This window comes from Martes martes, assembly GCF_963455335.1.
Source record: "Martes martes genome assembly, chromosome: 9".
NCBI classification, from domain to species: Eukaryota; Metazoa; Chordata; class Mammalia; order Carnivora; family Mustelidae; genus Martes; species Martes martes.
Window position 1 is genome coordinate 58,198,939 of NC_137896.1, and position 23,781 is coordinate 58,222,719.

Sequence of the window (23,781 nt, forward strand, 5' to 3'; positions counted from 1 at the left end):
CCCAATGTCCATAACCCCATGCCCCTCTCCCCGCCCCGCCCCCCAAGCAACCCTCAGTTTGTTCTGCGACATTTAGAGTCTCTTATGGTTTGTCTCCCTCCCAATCCCATCTTGTTGCATTTATTCTTCTCCTACCCCCCAAACCCCCCACACTGCATGTCCAATTCCTCATATCAGGGAGATCATATGATAGTTGTCTCTCTCCGATTGACTTATTTCACTAAGCATAATATCCTCTAGTTCCATCCATGTGGTCGCAAATGATAAAGCCATCTTTTTGAGATCACTTGTTAAGTACATAAAGACTTAAACAATAATGATTACATTTGGATAGTGCCTCATACTTTACACAACATATCCTTTATGCCTCAGGACATTCTATAACGTCCTTTAAAGAACTTTAAGGTATCTCTGGAACTCAAATTAGAGATCTCAAGCCCAGAATTCCATTTAAGAATGGACATAAATTTTAAGAATAAGTCCCTTCTTTCCAGAGATGCATCTAGAACCACAAATGATCCATTCATCCATTTGAGAAATATTAAGCACCATGATCAGAATACAAAGATAAACTAGACACAGTCCCTCTCCTTCAAGTCTCATAGAAACGTAAGCCATACGCTTTTTAAAAATCCACAAGACAATGTGGAAAGTGCTAAGTTTCCTACAAATATCCTACTAAGCAAGTTCCGGTTTGTAAACCAACTGGTTGAAAAGACTGAGGCTAAAGTTTAAAAAAAAAAAAAAAAAAAAGCAATTACTGACTCCTCTTCCACATTATGCTTTAACATTTGAAACTGTAAACTGGACCAAGAGCAAGGTTCTAAACTATCAACCATAAAACCACCTCACTCAGAACAGGCTCTCAATTTAAGGGAGGAGGGATAACTAAAACTAGAAGAAAGCCCTTAGAAAATATATCTTACTAGACGGTTCAAGTAAAAAGCTGGCCTCTTACAATAGAACCTTGAAAGAAGGTAGCCAAAAACAAAACACATATGCCATCAACCATCAACCAAGTACCATGAATTCATACTGGATTAATCTTATGCCTGTTAATAGATATCAAGACTCAAATAACAAACAGTTAATAGATATCAAGACTCAAATAACAAAACCTAGGAGATACTAACAGACATGCCTTTTCAGGCTTTCCCCACTAGGAATGAATAACATGATTTAATCTTGTGAAGCATTTGCAAACTGATGTCATCATTATTTTCTTAAATCACTCTTTGAAAACAAAATCAAACAAGCTGAAAAACTGCATGATGCTATAAAGTGATTTCCAAATCTCTAAAATTATAGAGCTTTCCTATTCCTCAAAATTTCCCCAAGCATGCCTAAGTACGTACTTTTCCAGCTATGCTTTAATTAGGTTCCCTTTCTAGTCTGGTATTTAAAAGTAATATTTTCATCTCACATTCTAAAAACTTTTTCGAAACTTTTCACACTGGTAACAGTGAGGTCCATTTAAATACACTCCACTGAAATTGCTGGCCTTAGTAGAAACTAACTGACTTTAATAAACCAGTCTGTTCTTCACATTCGGCTACCTCCAAGCACTTCTGAGGTCGTGTTACTTACTGCACAGATATACCACCAATCGTTGAGGTTTATTTGTACAAGTTCTGATGAAGCCTTAGTAGAAAAACTATTTGCTTCTCCCCAAAGACAATTCTTTCCCACCTTCAGGCAACAAAGTAACATTTGCTGAATTAAGCTAACTCTTAAAAAATTTTACTGTAAATATAACCAAACACTAGACTAGGATGTCAAAAGAACACTGGAGAACTTACATGAAGTTCTGAAAGACAAGAAAACTACCCTCTGCAAAAAAAATCTGGAGCTGCCAACTTGATAGAAAGCAAGGTCTGGGCTGTAGGGGCACTAGCACACCCTGATGCATGTATCACAGGTGGAACTGTAAAAAAAAAAAAAAAAAAGTAGCACTGTGCTAATACGTACTCTTGATTTGAGATAGTCATGATCTGCCACACAAAGGCCTTTGTGTAGGCAAAGAGGGGTGAGGAAATGGTTCCTCTTACGATACATGGAGACCCGGTTGGGGTAAAGGGGTCCACTATGTCTTCCTTCCAAGATCTCAGAGCCAACAAATACATGGGGCAGTTTACTAATTTTTTTCTTAGAAACTTTCATGTTTTCCTGGTGTTACAGTTTAACTTCAGTACAGATCTCACTTCACACAGAAAATTTATTTTTCTCTTGCTTTCCCTTGTTTTTAATTTCTTCCACTTCCACCCACTCTCTAAAATTTTAGTCACTTTGGAATTTGTAGAAATGCTGGAAGTGATTATAACCAAGTGTCCTCTTGGTGGAATAAAAAGCAAAGAAACTGCTGGGGCTGCCACTAACATTGACCCCCAACTTGAAGCAACCAAAATCACAAAATGACAACTGCAACTCCAAGGCTAAAACAGTCTACAGAGCACAGGTACCATGGTCATCTTCCCAAAAGGTAAGACTGGGTAGAGAGAGGGTTTCCTTACTTTCTTTCTTCCTCTCTTTTTTTCTTTTTTTTAAAGGAAAGGATAAATTTTAACCTTAAATGAAAAGTTTGATTTTGACTCCTATATATACTAAAAATATCATTTATATACAGTTAAAATACCCCAACCATAAGGTGCTGGTGTTATCATGGCACCAAGGGCTAGCTCAAAACAAATCTTCCCTTAGAAATTATCTTTTCTAAAGTTTACTAAAGTAGCAAACCAAAGCACAGACAAACATATCTTGCTTTTACTAATAATTTGGTAAGTTTCCATGGGGTCAAAATGAAGATATATAAACTAGACAGGGAACTTATTTAAATACGTAAGAGGTTCAAAAACATATCCAAACTATACCAACTAATAATGTGGTAATCTTAACTTAGACTACTGATCTTCTGCTCTTAATATTTGTATTAAAAAGAGACAAAGAATGAGAAAACATGCTAATCAAGTATGTGGATATTGGTCATGGAAGCAGGGAGAAACAGTTAATAGATATCAAGACTCAATGCAACAAGAGCACAAATCATTAGGATAAGATGACACTACAACTAAATATCCTTCATTGTGCTTCCCCTCAAAGGGAAAGAATGGAATGGAATGGGAGGAAAAGCTGGCCTGAGAACAATTTTTATGGGAGGAAAAAAAAAAGAGCAACATTCGAATGGCAACATTCGAATTATTTTTTTTAAGATTTTTTTTTTTTAATTTATTTGACAGAGAGATCACAAGTAGGCAGAGAGGCAGGCAGAGAGAGAGGGAGAAGCAGGTTCCCTGCTGAGCAGAGAGCCCGATGTGGGGCTCGAGCCCAGGACCCTGAGATCATGACCTGAGCCGAAGGCAGAGGCTTAACCCACTGAGCCACTCTAAGGCGCCCCTTAGAGGCAACATTCTATTTGAGGCAGAGGTGTGATGATGCATCTAAATATGAAAGGTAATAGAGTCATGTTAACATTTTTGATGCAGGGGGTCATTACCACATGGGCTTCTGAATCTAGATGCAATACTTCAGTAAGTGGAGAATACCCTGAGCAGGTCCTGATGAGAAACACTGGGAAGCAGACTCAACCACGTGAGGAGCTGTGAGGTCCAGGAAAGGACTAAACCGAAGATGCCAGTGTGAACGATGCCTGAGCTCCACATTCTCCCCCTTTCAGCCTAGGACCATCAGAAAACAAAAAAGGAAAATGGAAAATACAAACAGAAACCCCACTTCCAGCAAGATGAGAGACAGCATCGAAAATATTTGCAAGGACTTCTAAGACCTCCAGTTCACACAGGAGCCAAGGTGGGGGAAGTAGAGGAAGATAAAGGTGAAGGATCCTAGCAGCAGCACATCTCAACGAACAAAAGAAGAGCTGAGTATACACACCTACTGATTTCTTAAAGATGAAGGTCAACTGGCCATTTAAGTTTAATAGTAAAAGACTGGTTAATGATAACAATGCATCGTAAAACCTTCAGAAGGAAAGGAGAATGTTTTGTGGACCATTTGTTTTTGTGTGTGTGTGTGGCAGTTTTAAGTTATTAGTTTTTAAAATCAGTACTTTTTAATGGAAACAACTTGACCAAAAATCTGTCACAGAATTTTGAGACCCATTAAAACAAAAGTTTAATGAGAAAAAAAAAAAAAAAAAAAGATGAAGGTCCTATGAAGGGCCAAGCACTCATCTGCAAAGAGGGCTGATGAGCCGGATTTTGTGGCAGTTGCAAAGAAAGGAAAATCTGTACTCAGTTTCCCTACAACCTCGACTTTGGGTCCATTTCTTTTTGTCAATCACTGACAAATATTTGTTATCTTTCATGGGGGGGGGGGTCACTTGTTTGATTGTTTAAGTAGACTCTAAGCTAGCGTGGAGCCCAAGGCAGGGCTTTATTTACCTCATGACCCCGAGAGATCAAGACCTGCGCTGAGATCAACAGTTGGACACTTACTATTAAGTGTCAATTTAATGTTACCATGCCACCCAGGCACACCTCTCCTTTCAGTCGTAATTGTCATTTATCTTATGACTGAGGCTGACCATCTCTATCTACTTCGTTAATAACAAAAGGAATCCCTATTCCCCAAACAGTTCTGACTGAAGCTTTAATGTCAATAAAGAACTAAAAACCATAAATCGTTTAAATATTCCCAAATTACCTTCTGAGACCTAGAGTGTAGATAACGCTTAATTATCCTAGGCTAGTAAAAAGGAGCTAGATCATCAAGAATCCAAATTAGTGGATTCTATACATGCAAATGTTCCCTGTTTGATACCCAGCTCCATCTTTCCTGATTAAGAGGTGCCAAGAGGTGACTCTGAATTTGAACTCTTACTGAGAAGCTGAAATTAAAGGGCTAATTGAAGCAAGTAAAGTGCGAAGTTCTCATTTAGCCCACTTCCCTAATCCTCTAGTCTTTGTTTTAACTAATAAAACAAAATGGCTGTCAAATTTCAGTCTCTCTTCTCTAGCCAGTGCCGGCCTTCACTTTGCAATCCTCCTCCCTACAGACGCTAGATAATGGACACCTGTCCCACTACCCCTTGGGCTGAAAGCAATTTCCGTGGCATGCCAATGAGCTCGAGCTGATGTTACAAACCACCAAACTACCCTATATCGTGTCTTTAGGGAAAGTACAGTCCAGGGTTTAAATGGACAGTAGAAAATATTGCATAAAGAACTAGAAATAGCCAGAGCCTCAACACTCAAGCATTCTCACATACGAATGGTCACCACGCAACTTCAACAAACCCTGGACCACTCTGGGTTTTTGTTATGTTCAAAGAGCACTGAGAAGAGTCTTAAAAATACTACAAAAGAGTCTGCAAATAAACTGCAAAAAGAGGTAAACAGCACTGTTGTCCCTCCTACAGAGGAAGGTTTATCGTATGTTTTCTTCCATAAGCCCGGGCTAAATATTTCTAGTCTCCTTAGTTATTAGAAGGGCGCTGGTTTTCTAAACTAGGAACAAAGTATAAAGTTTTCAGATTCAGACTACAAAACACACAAAACAAAGATTCCCCCTAATCATGAAATACTCTTAAAAAACCTGGGTAATATCCCATGTGTTGTTATTTACATTAAACTCCACTGTTAAGTATCAATACAGGGCTCCCTTCTTGTTTTACATTCTTTTTCTGCTGTAAGAAATATGAATCAAGGTGAATTAATTAAGCAGAAACAGAAAATACTATGAATGAGAAATTTGAAGCTGTACTATTATGAATGAGAAAACTGGAGCTGTGAAATATATAATAATAGGGAAAAAACCAAAAGGTTTTTTTTGTGTGTGTGTGCCCCAAGTGAAATAGAGAGAAATGATGCTTCTATGAAGTACAAATGAAAAAGCTCTGGGTAACCACAGCACCAATGTTAGTAGTATTACTGAATTAAATGAGCAAATATACAAAATATAGTTCCTTACTGCAAAATACAACTAATTCCACTACATTAACAACTAGTTTACAGAAGAGCAGGTGAATTATACCCAATTTTATTATTTTCTCATCCTTTACTCTTTTTCTTAAAGATTTTAAGTCATCTCTACACCCACTATGGAGCTGGAACTCACAACCTGAGATTAAGAGTTGAAAGCTCCACTGACTGAGCCAGCCAGGCACCCTTTTCATCCTTTACTCTTAAATGTACCTACAGTTGAGGCATTTATTTAAAACAAAACAAAACTAAACTAAACTAAAGCTAAGGCATTCATAGAAAAAACATTTTTCCTGTGAAAAAGTCTGAAGTTTCAGAAAAATATGTACACATGAACTTGGACCCAGAGGCCAAGGGAAGAAAAGAAATCAGGTCAAGCCTGAGCTTGCCAACTTAAACCACAAACAGAAACAGCCTTTGCAGAACTGGTATGATGCTATCTCTGGGCCCCTGCTGTTGTGCATCTAAGCAAAATATGATGATGAGTAACTGTGGGGCAGGTCCTTGAGTTTTACAAGCAAGGAAAACATTTTGAAGACCACAAGGAATGTGAAGGCCTGCCAGTCCAAAAGCGTAAGCTTTCCCTCCAAAATCACCTGAGCAGGGGAAAGGTATTCTATCAGGCAGCCACAGAAAACATTCCTTTGAGTGTCTGACTACCAATCTAAGTAAAGAAAAAGAAAACCAACTGGACATTTCCCTTTTCCTACCTCTTCAAGCCGACGCCTCTGTTCTTTCTGTTGCTCAATCCGTTTCTGCCTCTCTGCCAGCAGCTGCCTTTTATATTCTTCTTGCTCCCGGAGCTGTTGCTCCTGCAGTAACTGCTGTCTCCGAAGAGCCTCAGAACGCTCCTTGTTCTCCTGCTGCAGTCTCAAGAAATCCCGCCGAAGCGTTGACTCACCAGGCACGTTGACGATGGAGCTAGAGGAGGAGGCAGGGCTTTCAGGAGTGCACACAGATCACTCTGCCCTCCAAGTGAGACTGGGGCCTCAGTGTCCTATTCCAGTCATCCTCCTAATGAGTTCCTCCCACTCTGAGGCTCAATTAATAAATCCATGGGAATAATTGTATCTAAAGTTCAAGAGTATTACATCTTTTATCCATTTCACAAATATCTTCAAACTCCATCCTGGATACTTGAAAGACATCTCTACTTAAGATTCTCACATCAACTCAAACTCTGTAAAAGGAAAAGTTGGAAATCCCCTTCTTCAACTTCATGAGTAGAAGTGGAACCACCTTCCTCTCTGACCACTTTACTTCCCACCAAGTCTTACCACGTATGCCCTCCCACTGCCTGCTTCCCAAATAAGCGGCTAAACCCAAGTGGGTTCCAAGAATGAGCCATTGCACAGATAAACAGCATCATCACTAGCTGATCTCATCGCTGAGAGCCACTGCTCCACTTTCACTACCCAGAATAACATGGCAAATCAATCTCCTTCAACAGCCTCTTTCCTTGTATCATGCTCCCACCCAAAATAATTACATTGCTCAAGAAATCAGTTCAAATTACTCCAAAATATTTAGTCTCAAATGGATTCAAATATTCTACTATGTAAGCAGAAAAACATATAGGGTTTTAACAATACATTTTCTTATCTCTTCATATGCTCTCTCCAAACTCCCACTGCCTGTACGTAGGTCTCCACAGGTCTTTCAACATACCCTTCCAGGCCCCTTTTGTTCAATGAGTCAAGTTACGTGTAGCTGAAAGCGTGAAGGACTGCCAGGCAAGACCATTACTAAAATTTTAAAACCTCCCTGGATAATTAGTTACTGTAAGATTCATACTACCAAACCTTCAACCTTCTGCTTCACTGTACCTTGGGGGAAGCCACAGATATCCAAACCACAGACTATAAGATTATTCAGGACAGAATATACATAAGCAGAAGAAATGAACTGCTGATAACCACACTTGTGGGAAGAACAAAACAAAACCAAACAACATTTTGGGAAAGCCTGCCATGTTTTTCAACAGACACCCGACTGCCCGGGCAAGACAAGCCTTTGGAGCAGGACTGTTTTATACGCTGCACAGCACATACCGTCCATGCCTCCCAGAGCAGCAGTGCCTGTGGCAGGCCCCTCTTTCCCAGAACCAAACAGCCCTATGCACTGCTACGTGATAGGGGAGGGGAAACAATGCAATCTCAGGAAAGCACCACTGGATAAGAGGATCCAGAGGGGGAGAATGTTTAATAGGTATCTTTCAAAGGATGAGAAAGAATGAAGATGTTAAGGCACTTTTAAGGTACTTGAAGATTTCTTGAAATCCTGGCGTCGACATGAAACAATTTCTTCATAAAGCAGGAAGTTGAACAGTGAGTTCATTTAAAATGATAAAGTGAGTTCAATAAAATGATAAAGTGATAAAATGATAAATCATTACCTTGGCTCTCCTTCCTGTTCAGGCACTTCCTCCTCTTCTTCCTCACTCCCACTGTACTCATACTCGGTTTCATCTACAAAGAAAAGGGCAAGATAAATGGGACAGTTCACAAATCATGACACATGCATGTATAGGCAAGCATCTCCAACAGTGTAACAGCAGAAAACAAACTATGTCCTTTATGAAAATAATATGTACAGGAGAACCTGGAGGTAGGAGGAGCGTGACATCCAATTCCCACAGTCAGTAAATGGCGGCATTCCCTGGGGTACCCTTAACTTTGCATGGAAGAGCAGATTCCACTGCATTCAAGACCACTCCTTATGGGATGCACAGGAGGGGGTACAGGGCGGTGAGAAGGACTCTCAAGCTCTGGACACATAAGAAAAGCAGCCCCAAAGCATCAGCAAATTTGGAAAGGACCCTTGATGCCAAAATGCGAAAGAAAGAGACTTAACGGCCCAAACTAAGGCAACTAGAAGACGTCATTTGGTTATTGTTGGCACTTAGGGAGCTAACAAAGCAGGAGAAAGTTCTGCAGGACTGACCATGGGTGAAGCACAGGAGACCCTCAAAGCATAAAGATGCAAAATCAAATGTTCCCACAAGTTACAAAGATGAAGCCAGAGAAAAACAGATGCAGAAACAATACAGCAAAAGCAGGAAAGAAGAGTTGCTCTCCTTTCACCAGTTTAAGTCCAAGTTCCAACATGAGTAACCTGTTTTCACTTCAACAGGTTTTATGCCATTTTCCCCAAAGTAACACTCCATTTTATTAGACCCTGTACCTAATGTCAGTACCTAAATTTGAGGGAGCATTGCACTCTAGAGAGCAATCAGAACTAGAAAGGCTGAAGAGATCTACAAAATAAATCAATTCACAAAACACATTTCCAACTTTTTTCAGAGATACGAAGTTGAAAGTCAGTGTCCTGGTAAGAAAAACAAGTCTGAGAACTTAAAATATGGTTCAGTCTATATCATATATAGTTGTAGATTAATATACCTACAACTTCAGCAGTCGCTATCTATGACATTAGTTCTTTTCATTGCTAGACAATCAAAACGATGTAATTTTAAAGAAGATTAAAATAGGCTAGCTTCCAAAGGAAATTCCAACCTAAATAATCTTTGGACTCCTTCAAATAGTACTCTGTTACGTTTAAAATTTTGTACTATAAACTATTCCTTTTTGACGCAAGGATGAGGGTATTTGAAAGGTAAATGAAAGCCAATGGGGAAAAAGGCCACTGTAACTTGAAAACTAAAAAATGAAGATAAAGTGCTCCACTGGTCCCACCTGCAAATGTGCACGAGTCTCCAGGCTGAGCACCTGGTAAACACCTGGCACACAGCAAATGTTCCCGGACTATGAACTACCATTAAGAAAATACATACTGGGAAAATTATCCAATGTAAAAATAACTTTTCCCTAAGAAAAAGCTTTACTTTCAAACTTTAGTTCACTTGTTGTAACTACACAGCTTAACGTACAAAGCTTAATTACTTTTATAACTGAATATATCAGAGGGCCAGAAAGTTGTGAGCATCACTGATGATTTAGCTCTGAAGACTGAAATGAACATGTAAAAAGCTCAGTATGGTCCTCCAAAGAGGGCTGTGAACAATTCTTTTATCACCTTGAACTTGCACTTTATTTAGTTTCTTCTTTGATCTTGAAGTTTGAATGTCAAGAAATATTCATTATCAAGATGTCAGGTATTTAAATGTTGTTCTAGAAAGTTATGGTAAGAATTCACAAAACACAAAGATCACCATGACTCGAGGCAACAGGGAGGACTGGAAAGATGGGGATGAAGCCTGACCGTACCTTGCTGGACAGAGGGGAACATAGGGCACTCCAGGCAGGTGGACACAGAACATGTAAAGATACAAAACCAAGATACTGGGAACAGAAAGGGACGTTAAATAATTGACATAAGGGCGTGTCTGTATTATGCCGTAATAAGAAAAAAGTAGTCAGGCTGGACCACGCCACCTGCAGAGTTAAGCAGTAAGAAACCGAGGGGGTTCTTGAGCAGGAGAGAAATGAGTGAGCACACCGATGTGGACATTCACAGCTGATGCTCAATAACCCTTTAGTGATGCACTCAGAACACAAACACCCTTAAGGAAGTAAAAAGAGAACAAAGACATGCTCCTGAGGGAGAATGAGAGAAACACCCTCCCATGCTGACCAGCCACAGCACTGTCTGTCTGGTGTCTACCTGGTGACACACCATGCAGTTCTGGTCAGCTCAACCTGAGCCAGGCTGGACCCGAGGCTCATGACTGACCTGCAGAGCAGACACAAGCTACTCCAGCACTGACAAAGGGAGCACACACTCCTGGGTGGAAAAGGAAAAACCTATTCTAGTGGCAAAAACCTAAAATACTATTTTTTCAAGATGAAAATAAAAAACAAGTCAGTACCTTTCTCTCCTCTCTTCTTTCTGGTCCGGTCTATATGGTCCTTAAGCTGGATTCTAACTTGCCTTTCATTTGGCTGATCCCTTATAAAAGGATGTTTCAAAAGCTGCTCTGTGGAGGGTCGCTGCATGTAATTCTTCACCAGGCACCCTTCTATAAAACTAAAAAATTTCTTTGACCTGTAAGAGGAAGTAAAAAAGATAATCAAATTCCCATTGCAAAGAGCAAGACTCCATAATATGAGTGAATAATTAGTCTGAAAACATAGAAGAGATTCAGAATTCGCTGTGAACATTCTCCAAATGCACAGGAAAGTATTAGGAACTCGGGACCATGGTGGATAAGAAGCATCATTTAAGCATGGTTGAAGAGTTATGCCACATCACGACAATAAATCACCAACAGAGAGCTTTGAAGGAAGTCAGATTTAAACAAACTGGGTTTAAATGTAAGGTTGCTTATTAATCACTGAATTATTCACTTATTGTTGCTTATTAATCACTGAGAAGGCAAGGGGGTAAAGGGAGGCTTTTGTGAAAATGAAGGCAGACAGAGACAGCAGATGCCCGGAACCTAAAAGACAAGGACAGACACAGAGATAAGGAGTCAGGTAAGTGACCAAAGGCTGGGGCTCTTGAACCTGTTAATATGACATTTCGAGGGGCACCTGGGTGGCTCAGTGGGTTAAAGCCGCTGCCTTCGGCTCGGGTCATGATCCCAGGGTCCTGGGATCGAGCCCCGCATCTGGCTCTCTGCTCAGCAGGGAGCCTGCTTCCCCCTCTCTCTTCCTGCCTCTCTGCCTACTTGTGATCTCTGTCTGTCAAGTAAATAAATAAAATCTTTAAAAAAAAAATATAACATTTCGATCAGTTTCCAAATGATTTATCTATCAATTCTCTATGCTTAATGTACAGATGTAGAAATACATAATAGTTCTGAAGAGGGTAAGGACTTTGTCATCTACATTCACCCTACCAGCTACTTCTACTTTTGACTGTTTCTCCATGCCTGCCTCATGATAACCCTCATCCCTACCCTTGGCTGAGACTCTCACCCATCCTATTTTCTGAGACTCGGGTTAGGCGTCGTCTCTTTGAGTGGGGCTTTCCTGGCACCACTCCACCTCTATACCCCCCCAAATTAGGAATCTTTCCCCTAGGGTGTCTGCATTTAATAGACTGTACACATCATGTTTATCCTTCTGTCTCTTCTGCTGAGGTACAGGTCAGGAACTGGTTCTGATTTTTCAACTTGTCAGCAATGCCCAATACTGAGCATGGGCAGACCACAAGAGGTATGCAATAAATTTTTGTTGAATGAATGAGTTGTTCAGTCTTAAAAATGTGATTTAGAAAATCAGTTCTTTCCAATTACTTCACTGCTTTTAAGAATCACTTCTACTGTCTTGTATTTCCATTCAAACTTACCATTTTTTTCAATTCAACAAATATTTATATATCAACAATTTACATATGTTTATGCTAGGCTTTATAAGAAAAACATATAGGAAATAAAATGCAGGAAATATATGTACACCTAACAGCAGATGTGTAATAAAACTTCCAGAGGAGGAAAGAAAAGAACTACTGCTACAGGAGGTTAGACATCAAGAAAAAGTAGGATAGCTGATATTCTAGAGATGGGAGAGAGAAGCCATCATTCCAAAACAAAAGGAAAAAACATAACAAAGGTAGAAAAATACAAGAAATTAATGAATCGTTTTCTGATACTAGTATGAAAAGTAGAAAAGAACAGAAAAATAGGTCAGGGTCAGCTCCGAGAAGGGCCCTCAAAGTCACTCAAAGTTGCGACTTTATCCTGTGGTTATTGAGAATCTTGTAGTGGACCTGTTTTAACACAGAGATTCCTCAATTCCATTGCTCACAAAGACCACTTGAGGAGTTTATCAGAAATATAAATACCGGAGTCATTCCTTGGACCTACAAACCAGAAACACTTTGAGGCTGAAACCCTCAATTAAAAGATTCCAGAGGGATTCTCACCTACCATGTCTACAAATTAACATTTGGGAATCAATGATCTACAATATATTCTTTAAAACCAATTGTCAAGTTCTGCTGGGAGAGTGTTTGTTGACACTTCTCCAAAACCAGCAGCAGCAATGTACATTGGTGGACAGGAAGACAGCAATCAGAAAGGAGGAAGAACATTATGTGTGCAATCATCTCATCCTTTTAGAATACTTGGGTAAAATGACAGCAATGACGTAAATGGATGAAAATGCATCTAAGTTTAGAGAAAGTTTTGTGTAAGAACACAGAAAGAATCTGTCATCTACATCAGTCTCTTTACATCACTGTATTATACACACAGTGGTTAATCTCAAACTGCAAGTAATGGACAGAATAATCAAGAGTGCGGTCAGCTGAAAGACTTGTGAATTGCATGGTACTCTGAAGACAGAGCATAAACTCCATTTTTAAAAAAAAGAGCAGTGCTTCATTTAGTTGGATAGTGCTACCCTATCCCCACAGCTTACTCCTTGGTGATGCCCACTATACACATTTGGTTTCCCTAGAGTTGGCCATCATAGATGTCCAGAGTTATCAAGTTTCAATACAAGAGGCCAATTAGGGCTAAATTGGCAACCGTACTGCCTTAGAGAACTCTCTAAAACCTGGTAAGTGGAACTAGATAAGCTCAGTTATCTGAAGCTGAGTGTGGTTAAAGACAGTATAAAAAAGAATGAGAAAAATCCTGCCAGCAAACAAAAGGTGGGGAGAGACAGTGAGGAATAGGGAGAAGTGTGAGAGAAATAAGAGTAAAAATATGCGTGTGCATATAATGCCCATAGACAGGAAAAGAGAACTACAGGACATCAGAAGATGAGCAACCAAGAGAAGAGCAGATAGGAAGAGCTAAAAGACCAATTCCAGAAGAGAAGAAGGCTTGAAACTGAGATCTAGCGCATACTTCACAATTAGAGTCAAGAACCCAAGAGAAGACATCACTCACTGGAAAACCAGTGAGAACAGTTTCAGAAGGGTAAATAACCACCATGGTAGTGAGTGTGGCACTAGTAAGATAGATGAGCCCAGGAAAACAGAAAGGAAAGAGGACAAGGCCCGCGGGCTTGAGGAGCTGGAGTGGAGACAGAAGTGAGAGGAAAGCACTCGGAAAAAGTTCAAGAGGAAACAAGTAAGCAAAATTCTCAGGTGAAAACAAAGCACTATCCTTTCCCTCAACACTTTTTAAAACTAAACCAAATCAACAGTTTCCCCCACCACCACAATTCTTGGTGTTTTTGCCGAGGAGGGTCACCATCATTGCCCTTCACTGATAAGCGACTTTTTTTGAGCAAACATGTGAGGGCTGCAGGGAGAAAGGTGGCAGCCCAAAGACAGGACCATTCCTTTCATTTCTGGAATGAAAAAAGATGCACCTAATTTCACTGTTTTACAACAATTACAGTAAATGTCTCCATTAACATTCAAATCCTATTTCACCTGAGGAGCGGCAAAGTCAGTACAGCTTTGCTTTTGAATGTGAAAATGCTTAGAAATGTATTATACTTACAAGAGGGCTTAAATATTAAAATGAAACTTTTTTCTTTAACCATGTTACAGTGTTTCCTATGGTCACTTGTTACTATTTTGTAATTAAAAGAGAATTTATCAAGAAAAGAACATTTTAAAAAAGACACTTTTTAACTGGCGTTTCACGGCACTTGTTACGTTCTTTGGGAACTGGAATGCCTAGAATTTTGTCTTGGAATGAAACTGAAAAGGAACAGTTTTTTGTAAAAAGGAAAGAGCAACAACAACAACAAAGCATACATAGCTTACCATTTTTTTGACTTCAGCCTGGGAGGAGGGTTTCTGGGAATGAGAAACAGTGCTCTCATTGGATGCATGTCACAGAGAGCTGGGGAGAGGAGACGGTGGCGTCAGTATGGTATTTATTTTACTCATTTGTAATTTCTAGGGCTCACTCAAAATATCAAATGTGCTGTCCCATCACCTGTCTGACAATCTTTATGTCAAGCAGTCTAGACATTCAGCTATGAGCCCTAGGGCATATCCTGAGTTCCCCATTTTAACACAGCAAAATATCGGGAGGTCAAGAGCAACAAGAAGAATATACAATTTCAAATTGACATTGGAAGTTTTCATAAATCAAAGATAAATACAGATTCACAGTCTTAAGGGAGTAAACAGCTTAAGTTTCTAAATCATCTATAAGACTGCAATGAAAATAATTTTATCATCATGGAGTTGTGGTGAGGATTACATCAGGCAAGGCTTGTAAAGGCATTCATACAGTGCCTAGATAGGGTGAGCGGCAGTAAAGACCTCCCGCAATGTTAACTGTTCATTCGCTGTCATTCTAGGAAGGAGCAAAGACGAGAGAATAAAACAGACTATTAGATTCTGTGCAAGTACCGTTTGTACTTCCATCAGTTGTCCAATAAAGCTACGTTCGGGGCATATGCACATATTAACATGTCACAATAGGTAATGCGCATTTTTGTGTGTTTATTTACCTTCATGAGAATCTTACAAGGCAGCTGGGAAATGGGGGCCAAAGAAGACAATCTATTCCCACTGTGAAAGAAAACTGAAACAAAGGATCTGGCAATGAGCCCCTGCCTCAATTCCTCAGATGGAAACATGAGGAAACATATGTTGGTCAAGACTGACATCCATTTCTTGTACTGCAAACTAATTTTTAGGCATTGGAAATTTTTTTCATTCATTCAACAAATATTTATTCAGCAGCAACTATCCAGCAGATAGTATACATTCTTTGTATACCCCTTTTCTTAAGGGGACAGCAAATAACGCTGTTTTGTCTCTGTTCTCTGAAGTTCTACACCGTCTCTGCTCAAAAATCAATTTTATGAAGCTGGCATTCAGTTAATTCAAAGGAGAAGGAAATTTCACGAGAAACCAAACCAAACCAAACAAAACAAAACAAAAAACCCACAATAAACCCAGACCTTATTCTATAGATAAAAAGTTATGCCTCTGTAAAGTCAAACATAAGTATTACTAAAATTTCATGTGTTAGGACCAGTTTCACGTGCTAGGATTTAGTTTCACTGAAGTTTAAACTGTAAAATGAAAATGACTGCCTATTATCTAATGTCATTATAATTTCATGTCATACACCTGAATACAACTTAAACAGATAAAATGTAACCTACAGACTTCAAGGATCTTCAAAAGGAATAGTGGATGCCAAGAATCATTTTACATCTAAAACCTCACTGTTTTTATGCTTTCTTCATCTGAATGTCCTACCAGGAATGGCTTTACCCATGAAACCATTCTGTTTGAAGCCTTGGGACTAGGTTTAAGTCACATACAACAACTGGGCTAAAAAGGAAAGAATGTTACTTACGGGGAGCACCTTCTGCCATCTCAATGGCTGTAATGCCACAAGACCAAAGGTCACTCTGCAAAAATAAAACAGTATGTTACAGGTACCAGATTAGACATGAAACCACTAACTTACCACGGCTGCTTACTCACACAAATGATGCAAAGGCATTTCTGAAAAGAAGTCTGCCAAGAAATTAAAAGCAAACACGTATGTAAGAAAAACTTCCAAATGAATGAATGAATGAATGAATGAATGAAAGAAAAACCAAAGGTGAAATTGGTTTGCTAATCAGAACCACTCACATCTACGACTGAAGTAGAGGTGTCCTGTAGAAAAGCTGCTCTGTGTCACTGCGTACTCTGTTGCTCAGTATGTTTCATTTCTTTACATTCAGTAACTTAGACTCCTGGACCAGATTTATGTTTAATTTTAAGTTTTATGCCACTATCTCAGATTTAAGATGTTAAAATTTTAAAGGCTAACCTGAAACTAATATAACACTATATGTTAATTATACTTGAAATAAAAATTTTTTTGAACTGTAAAGGCTAGAAAGCACTCTTCTATAAAAGGTCCAACAGCTGAATTAATAAAATCTACCAGAGTTCACTAATTGACTCACACTGCTGATGAGCCTCTCCACTCCCCACTCAAACTTTAATAATGGGTAATCAATAAGCTGCCTTTCTGTGCATGGAATCTCTTCCGAGTCCCCTGAAATATTAATTTTAAAACTTGAGTTTTAATTTTACTCCCCACTCAAATACAAGTTCCATGAGGGCAGGCACTTTTTTTTTTTTAAATGTATAATGTATTATTTTCCCCAAAGGTACATGTGTATGAATCATCAGGCTTACACATTTCACAGCACTCACCATAGCACATACCCTCCCCAATGTCCATAACCCAGCCACCCTGACCCTACCCCCCACCCCCTAGAAACCCTCAGTTTGTTTCCTGAGATTAAGAGTCTCTTATGGTTTGTCTCACTCCTGATCCCATCTTGTTTCATTTTATCCTTTCCTAACCCCCACAAGCCCCCCCAACCTGCCTCTCAAATTCCTTGTATCAGAGAAATCATATGACAATTGTCTTTCTCTGATTGACTTATTTCTTAGCATAATATTCTCTAGTTCCATCCATATCATTGCAAATGGCAAGATTTCGATTTTTTGATGGCTGCATAGTATTCCATTGTATAAATGTACCACATCTTCTTTATCCATTCATCTGTTGATGGACATCTAGGTTCTTTCCATAGTTTGGCTATTGTGGACATTGCTGCTATAAACACCCGGGTGTACGTGCCCCTTCAGATCACTACATTTGTATCTTTAGGGTAAATACCCAGTAGTGCGATTGCTGGATTGTAAGGGTAGCCTTATTTTCAACTTTTTGAGGAACCTCCATACTATTCTTCAGAGTGGCTGCACCAGTTTGCATTCCCACCAACAGTGTAGGAGGGTTCCCCTTTTCTGGCATTCTTGCCAATGCCTGTCGTTTCCTGACTTGTTAATTTTAGCCATTCTGACTAGTGTGAGGTGGTTTCTCACTGTGGTTTTGATTTGTATTTCCCTGATGCCGAGTGATGTGGAGCACTTTTTCATGTGTCTGTTGGCCATCTGGATGTCTTCTTTGCTGAAATGTCTGTTCATGTCTTCTGCCCATTTCTTGATTGGATTATTTGTTCTTTGGGTTTTGAGTTTGAGAACTTCATTATAAATTTTGGATACTAGTCCTTCATCTGTTATGTCATTTGCAATTATCTTCTCCCATTCCGTCAGCTGTCTTTTGGTTCTGTTGACTGTTTCCTTTGCTGTGCAAAAGCTTTTGATCTTGATAAAGTCCCAATAGTTCATTTTTGCCCTTGCTTCCCTTGACTTTGGTAATGTTTCTAGGAAGAAGTTGCTGTGGCTGAGGTCAAAGAGGTGGCTACCTGTGTTCTCCTCAAGGATTTTGGTGGATTCCTCTCTCACATTGAGGTCTTTCATCCATTTTGAGGCTATTTTTGTGTGTGATATAAAGAAATGGTCCATCTTCATTCTTCTGCTTGTGGTTGCCCAATTTTTCAAACACCATTTGTTGTAGAGACTGTGTTTTTCCATTGGACATTCTTTCCTGCTTTGTCAAAGATTAGTTGACCATAGAGTTGAGGGTCTAATTCTGGGCTCTCTATTCTGTTCCACTGATTTTTGTGTCTGTTTTTGTGCCAGTACCATACTGTCTTGATGATGACAGCTTTGTAATAGAGCTTAAAGTCTGGAATTGTGATGCTGCCAACTTTGGTTTTCTTTTTCAACATTCCTCTGGCTATTCAGGGTCTTTTCTGGTTCCATATAAATTTTAGGATTATTTGTTCCATTTCTTTGAAAAAAGTCGGTGGTATTTTGATAGGGATTGCATTAAATGTGTTTAATTGCTTTAGGTAGCATAGACATTTTCATTTTCACAATATTTGTTCTTTCAATCCATGAGCATGGGACATTTTTCCATTTCTTTGTGTCTTCCTCAATTTCTTTCATGAGTACTTTGTAGTTTTCTGAGTACAGATCCTTTGCCTCTTTGGTTAGGTTTATTCCTAGGCATCTTATGGTTTTGGGTGCAGTTGTAAATGGGATCGACTCCTTAATTTCTCTTTCTTCTGTCTTGCTGTTGGTATACAGAAATGCAACCTATTTCTGTGCATTGATTTTATATCCTGACACTTTACTGAATTCCTGTATGAGTTCTAGCAGTTTTGGAGTGGAGTCTTTTGGGTTTTCCATAGAAAGTATCATATCATCTTCAAAGAGTGAGAGTTTGACTTCTTTGCCAATTCGGATGCCTTTAATTTCTTTTTTTGTCTGATTACTGAGGATAGGACTTCTACTACTATATTGAATAGCAGTGGTGAGTGCTCCCTTTAGCAGCACATATACTGAATAGCAGCGGTGATAGTGGACATCCCTGCAGTATTCCTGACCTTAGGGGAAAAGCTCTCAGTTTTTCCCCATTGAGAATGATATTCGCTGTGGGTTTTTCATAGATGGCTTTGATGAGGTATGTATGAGGGCAGGCACTATTGTCTGTTTTATTCACCTTAGTATCTCCAGAATTGTGACTTGCATGTGGTAGGCACTCAATAAACACTGGCTGATGAATGAATGAACTTTTATCAGCCGATTTCTTAAATCCAAACAAGATTTTTAAAAGCAGACAATGGGTAGTTATTATCATTAGCATTCTCTTGTTTATATGCTATTCTAATGAAAGAATTAAAGTTGCTCAGTTTAAGCATTTTCTAAATAACCTATAATTATGTTACACAATTCAGACATGTTTGATTATAAGAAGGATAGGCCCACAAATTTCTCCCTTAATTTTATGAGGTTTTCTCTACTACAGGGCGCAAAGGAGGGGTTTTACCCAACTTGACCCAGTGACTAATCTTAGCAGCATCAGTGGTGAGACAGGCAGATGTTCCATGCCTCTTGGTATGATGCAACACAAACCATACCCCATCTTCTGAAGCAATCCTGCTTTAGGTTTTTCTTGATACTAATTGAATTTCTCCAGTTTATAAGAAACAAGGTAAATGCCTTACAAAGATTGTAAAGTTAAAATTCAAAAATGGCAAGACAAATCTGGATGGTGGAGTACTGCCTCTTCAAGAAGTCAGTGTCATGAAAAAAAGGGAGAAGGGTTGCTTAGCCTTGATTAAAAAATATTCTGTGGCCAAACAGCCAAATACAATGCCTTGCCCTATATTAAACACTAGTTTGGATAGTCAGATACAAACCAGTTGGGTCTAATTATAGGGTCCTTACTAAGAAATTATTTTTTAAAGATTTATTTATTTATTTATTTGTGAGACAGAGACAGAGCACAAGCAGGGGAAAGGGCAAAGGGAGAGGGACAAGCAGAATGCCCACTGAGCAGGGAGCCTGATACAGGGATCAATCCCAGGACTCTTGAGATCATGACTTGAGCCAAAGTCAGATGCTTAACCAACTGAGCCACCAAGGTGCCCCAAGAAATTATTTTCATTTACTTAAGCATGATAATATTTTGGGTATACTGGAAGATGTTTTCAAATTTTGGAGATAACAAAAATGACATATTCAAGACTGAAAAGTTATATAGTCTATATAATCTATCAATATTATTATAATCTATTAATCTAATACTCCAGCATATGAAAAAACAAAATAAAAATTTCACCATACCATATACTTAAAATGAGTTTCATTAATTGGATATTTGTAATAAATACTAAAATACACAAGAGAGTGTAAAGATATGAACTCAAGTTTGAATAACATTAACAGGAACATAAACACTCTGACTCGTTTAATCATAGCAAAACAATTTTTTAAAAAAATCATTTTTGCAAACATATTCAACCCAAATCTGATGATCAAATATGGGTTTTACAATGGGATCAAAAGATGCATTATTGATAGAAATCCCTAGAGGTCACTCTAATAATTTAAATATATTTGTATACCAAATCAAGTTGAAAAGCTCTTTAACAATACCCTGAAATTTCACATAGATCAAGTTACTGCTATATATTCTAACAACATTTTTTAAAGTATAATAAATATCTGATTATAATAGATTCTTCAAGTTTAAAAGGATGGCAAACAGGGCAGAGTAATTTACTCATGACAAAAAGCTCTATTCACAAGACAGTGACTTCCACTGCTGTGAAAGCAGTATATTACTTAGTAAGGAGAACAAAGGTGACAGGGAACGATGAACAACAAGACAGCATCTCAATAATGTCCCAGAAAATGTGCACCTGCAACAAGGTTTCCAAGCGTTCCTCACTGAAACAGCAGGAACGGATAAGGGGTGTGCAATCTATAAGCAGAGCCCCTATCCCTCAGGAACACTAGGGACCCAGTGAAGGCCAAGAAAGCAGGTGCCTCTTACTCTGTAATCGTAGGTGGCATCTGGGTTCTCATCACAGGCGATGACCTCAGGAGCCATCCAGTAAGGGGTGCCTATGAAGGTATTTCTCCTCCCAACCGTCCGGTCGAGCTGAGCACTCACACCAAAATCAACTGTGGGAGGAAGAGAAAGGAAGGAGTAGAACATAATTAACAAACAAGTAAACCACAAGACTAAGAAATGTGAGGAGGAAGTATCTTCAGTATAAGCTCAAAGAGTTTCATGGACATGCAAATTCCTTAAGGTCACCGGCATCAATAAGGAGTGCTCTCTCTCCAGAGCAAATCTGCCAAAATGACAAAATCTTCTACCAGTCTATAAGCTCCTGGGAGGCCTGGACCCAGCTACTTCCCTGGGCTTCCACGACAGTGACCACTAGAGGGACTTTTGGATGAATTAGGATGTTCAGTGCTTGCAGGAAACATGCCTGCCGCAAACAAGATCAAGTCATAGAAAGCTCTAAGTTCAGGAGAATTGACTAACACCCACGTGAATAGCTTCTTAAGCAGCACTTAACCACAGAAAGAGAAGAAACCCACAAAGGTTGTCTGGAAAGTACAGAGTAATGAATTCAATAAAGAGAATCAAGCTAAATCACAAATATACTAAGAAACACTCCTCAAAGTACCCAGGACTTCTGATTTTTAGAGTGACCCCCACATCCCACTCAGCTGAACAATGATGGTCGTCTAGAGGAAACTTCAAAGATGGGAGGCAGAGCTGGCAGGAAGACCAGGGTCTCTAATGGAATGTTTGCCAACAGCACTACGCACACTGCCATTACTTCTAGGAGGACTGCATGATGGTGGACAAACTCCTGCAGAAGGGCCCATGGAGGGCGGAGATCACTCACAGGGGCTGGGTTATAGATTCAGCAGGCAGAACATGCTCAGGAAACCACCTGGCCAGGAGGTGGGCTCACATGTCCTGACACGGAGACACATGCGCTGGGCAGTACATGCCATTTGCAGTTACAAGTGATCACCAAGTGATTACAGAAGGACTATCACAGTCCTAGCACCAACAGGCCAGTGCAGGGAACACACACAGCTTCCTAAGTCACTGGAATGAGAAAAATTTAAGTGCCTCCTATCTTAGTTTTGAGGGTATTTCCCCAATGGGCACACTATTCCGCCACAGATGACCAAGAAATGGAGAAAGCAATAATGAAGATTCTGTTTTTAAACTACTGTGCCTAAGATTTTTGAAAGATGGACTAGATTCTTATAACCATAAACAATTTTTTTGTGTGATGCCTTACTGGAAGAAAACTTAATGCTAATTCTTTAAAAATTTGACAGAACCATTATATAAAAGCGGGATTGAAAAAAAAGTTCAAATCCGGGTAAAGGAAACAGGAAATACAGAAGAACCATTAGAAAATCATCTCCAGGAAGATACTTTGGACTCCATCCATCCATGCATAAATTCACTGAGCCCCTACTACATTTAAAGCACTATGCTAGGTGCCAGATAAGAATACTCTCGTAAATAAAACATCCTAATCACTACACTTCCAGAACTTATATTCTAGGAAATAAGTCAGAAATATACGTAAACAAACAGCTGGTATAATTATAAATTGTGATCAGGATGAGTGAGGAAATAAGCAGTAGATCAGAAGGTCAGGGCATAGAGATCAGAGCATCAGGGAAGGTCTCTGAAGATGAGGAAAAAATTGCAACCTCAAAACTGTTCCCAACGGGGAACAGTATGTGCAAAGACACTGTGAGACATTCCAACGAAGTAAGAAAATGAGTGAACTGGACAGGGAGAGAAGTGAGAATGGTCACAAAATGGGGCTGGAAAGTATTAGGGGCCATGGCTTTCTATGGGCCATGGTAAGAAATGCAGATTTTATTCCAAGTGAAATAGGAAGCCACTAAAGTTATTTAAGGAAGAGAGTGTCATCATCTGATTTAAACATTAGTCTGTCTACTATATGGAGAGCAGAGCAGGGGAGAAGCATGGCCGGGAGGGAGGCTGGAGACAGACAAAGCAGTAAGCCCAGTTCCCACTTCTTAAATAGAACAGAAAGAGAAAATCTGAGTAATAGAGCTTTTAGCTAAATGCCAACGAGGTAGGGAGTTGCTGCTGGTTTGCACCAGGGCCAAGTATTACATCATGTGGCACGTGTGTCACATACCAAGTTTCACCTCTGCATTCTCAGTCAGCAATACATTCTGGCCCTTGATGTCCCGGTGAATCACGTGATGGATGTGAAGATGTGCCAGGCCCTGAAGAGGAGAGACAGATCTGAATTTTAGTTCTTTGTTGCTGCAAATAAAGAGCCGAGAACACACTTTTTATAACAAAGCACATGTACAGGCCACAAGTTTTATGAATCACATTTAGAACATACTGCAATTCAATTTTTGTGCATTTCCAGGAACACATTACCAAAAGTACCACACAAAGAGAATGAAGTACCCACCCCCCAGTTCCAACAGGTTAGGTCCCCTGTGTGAGCAACATGACCAGTTTCTAGCTGCTCCTTGAAGACACACTCTAGATTACCATCTGCAGTTTCTCTGCTGTAATTTGTGCTATTTGTGTACAGGGTGGTTCCTTTCCCACGCTACATGTCCATCTTTCAGTGGGTGACCCCGTGGGTATATTTGAACTAGACCCATCCCAGGGGAAAACACAAAGAGCCAGAGTGCGGTTTCAAGTCTGGCTCTTGAACACTGCCTAGTTTTCCCACTGCATAGTGACAAATTGCTAACTACTGATCAAGTCCAC

At 39.5% G+C, this 23,781-nt stretch overlaps 1 protein-coding gene across 32 annotated transcripts in view; it reads right to left on the reverse strand.

Annotated features, from left to right (window-relative positions):
* Positions 1 to 23,781, reverse strand: part of MAP4K4 (mitogen-activated protein kinase kinase kinase kinase 4) — a 192,504-nt gene that overhangs the window by 49,396 nt on the left and 119,327 nt on the right. For all 32 annotated transcript variants that reach the window (XM_080814799.1, XM_080814791.1, XM_080814790.1 and 29 more), the window contains exons 6-12: positions 23,186 to 23,276; positions 21,022 to 21,152; positions 16,123 to 16,177; positions 14,565 to 14,643; positions 10,762 to 10,937; positions 8,329 to 8,401; positions 6,644 to 6,854 (exon numbers count right to left, since the gene is read on the reverse strand). In XM_080814799.1, the coding sequence (XP_080670925.1) occupies positions 6,644 to 6,854; positions 8,329 to 8,401; positions 10,762 to 10,937; positions 14,565 to 14,643; positions 16,123 to 16,177; positions 21,022 to 21,152; positions 23,186 to 23,276 (816 nt within the window). The remainder of the gene's footprint in view (positions 1 to 6,643; positions 6,855 to 8,328; positions 8,402 to 10,761; positions 10,938 to 14,564; positions 14,644 to 16,122; positions 16,178 to 21,021; positions 21,153 to 23,185; positions 23,277 to 23,781) is intronic.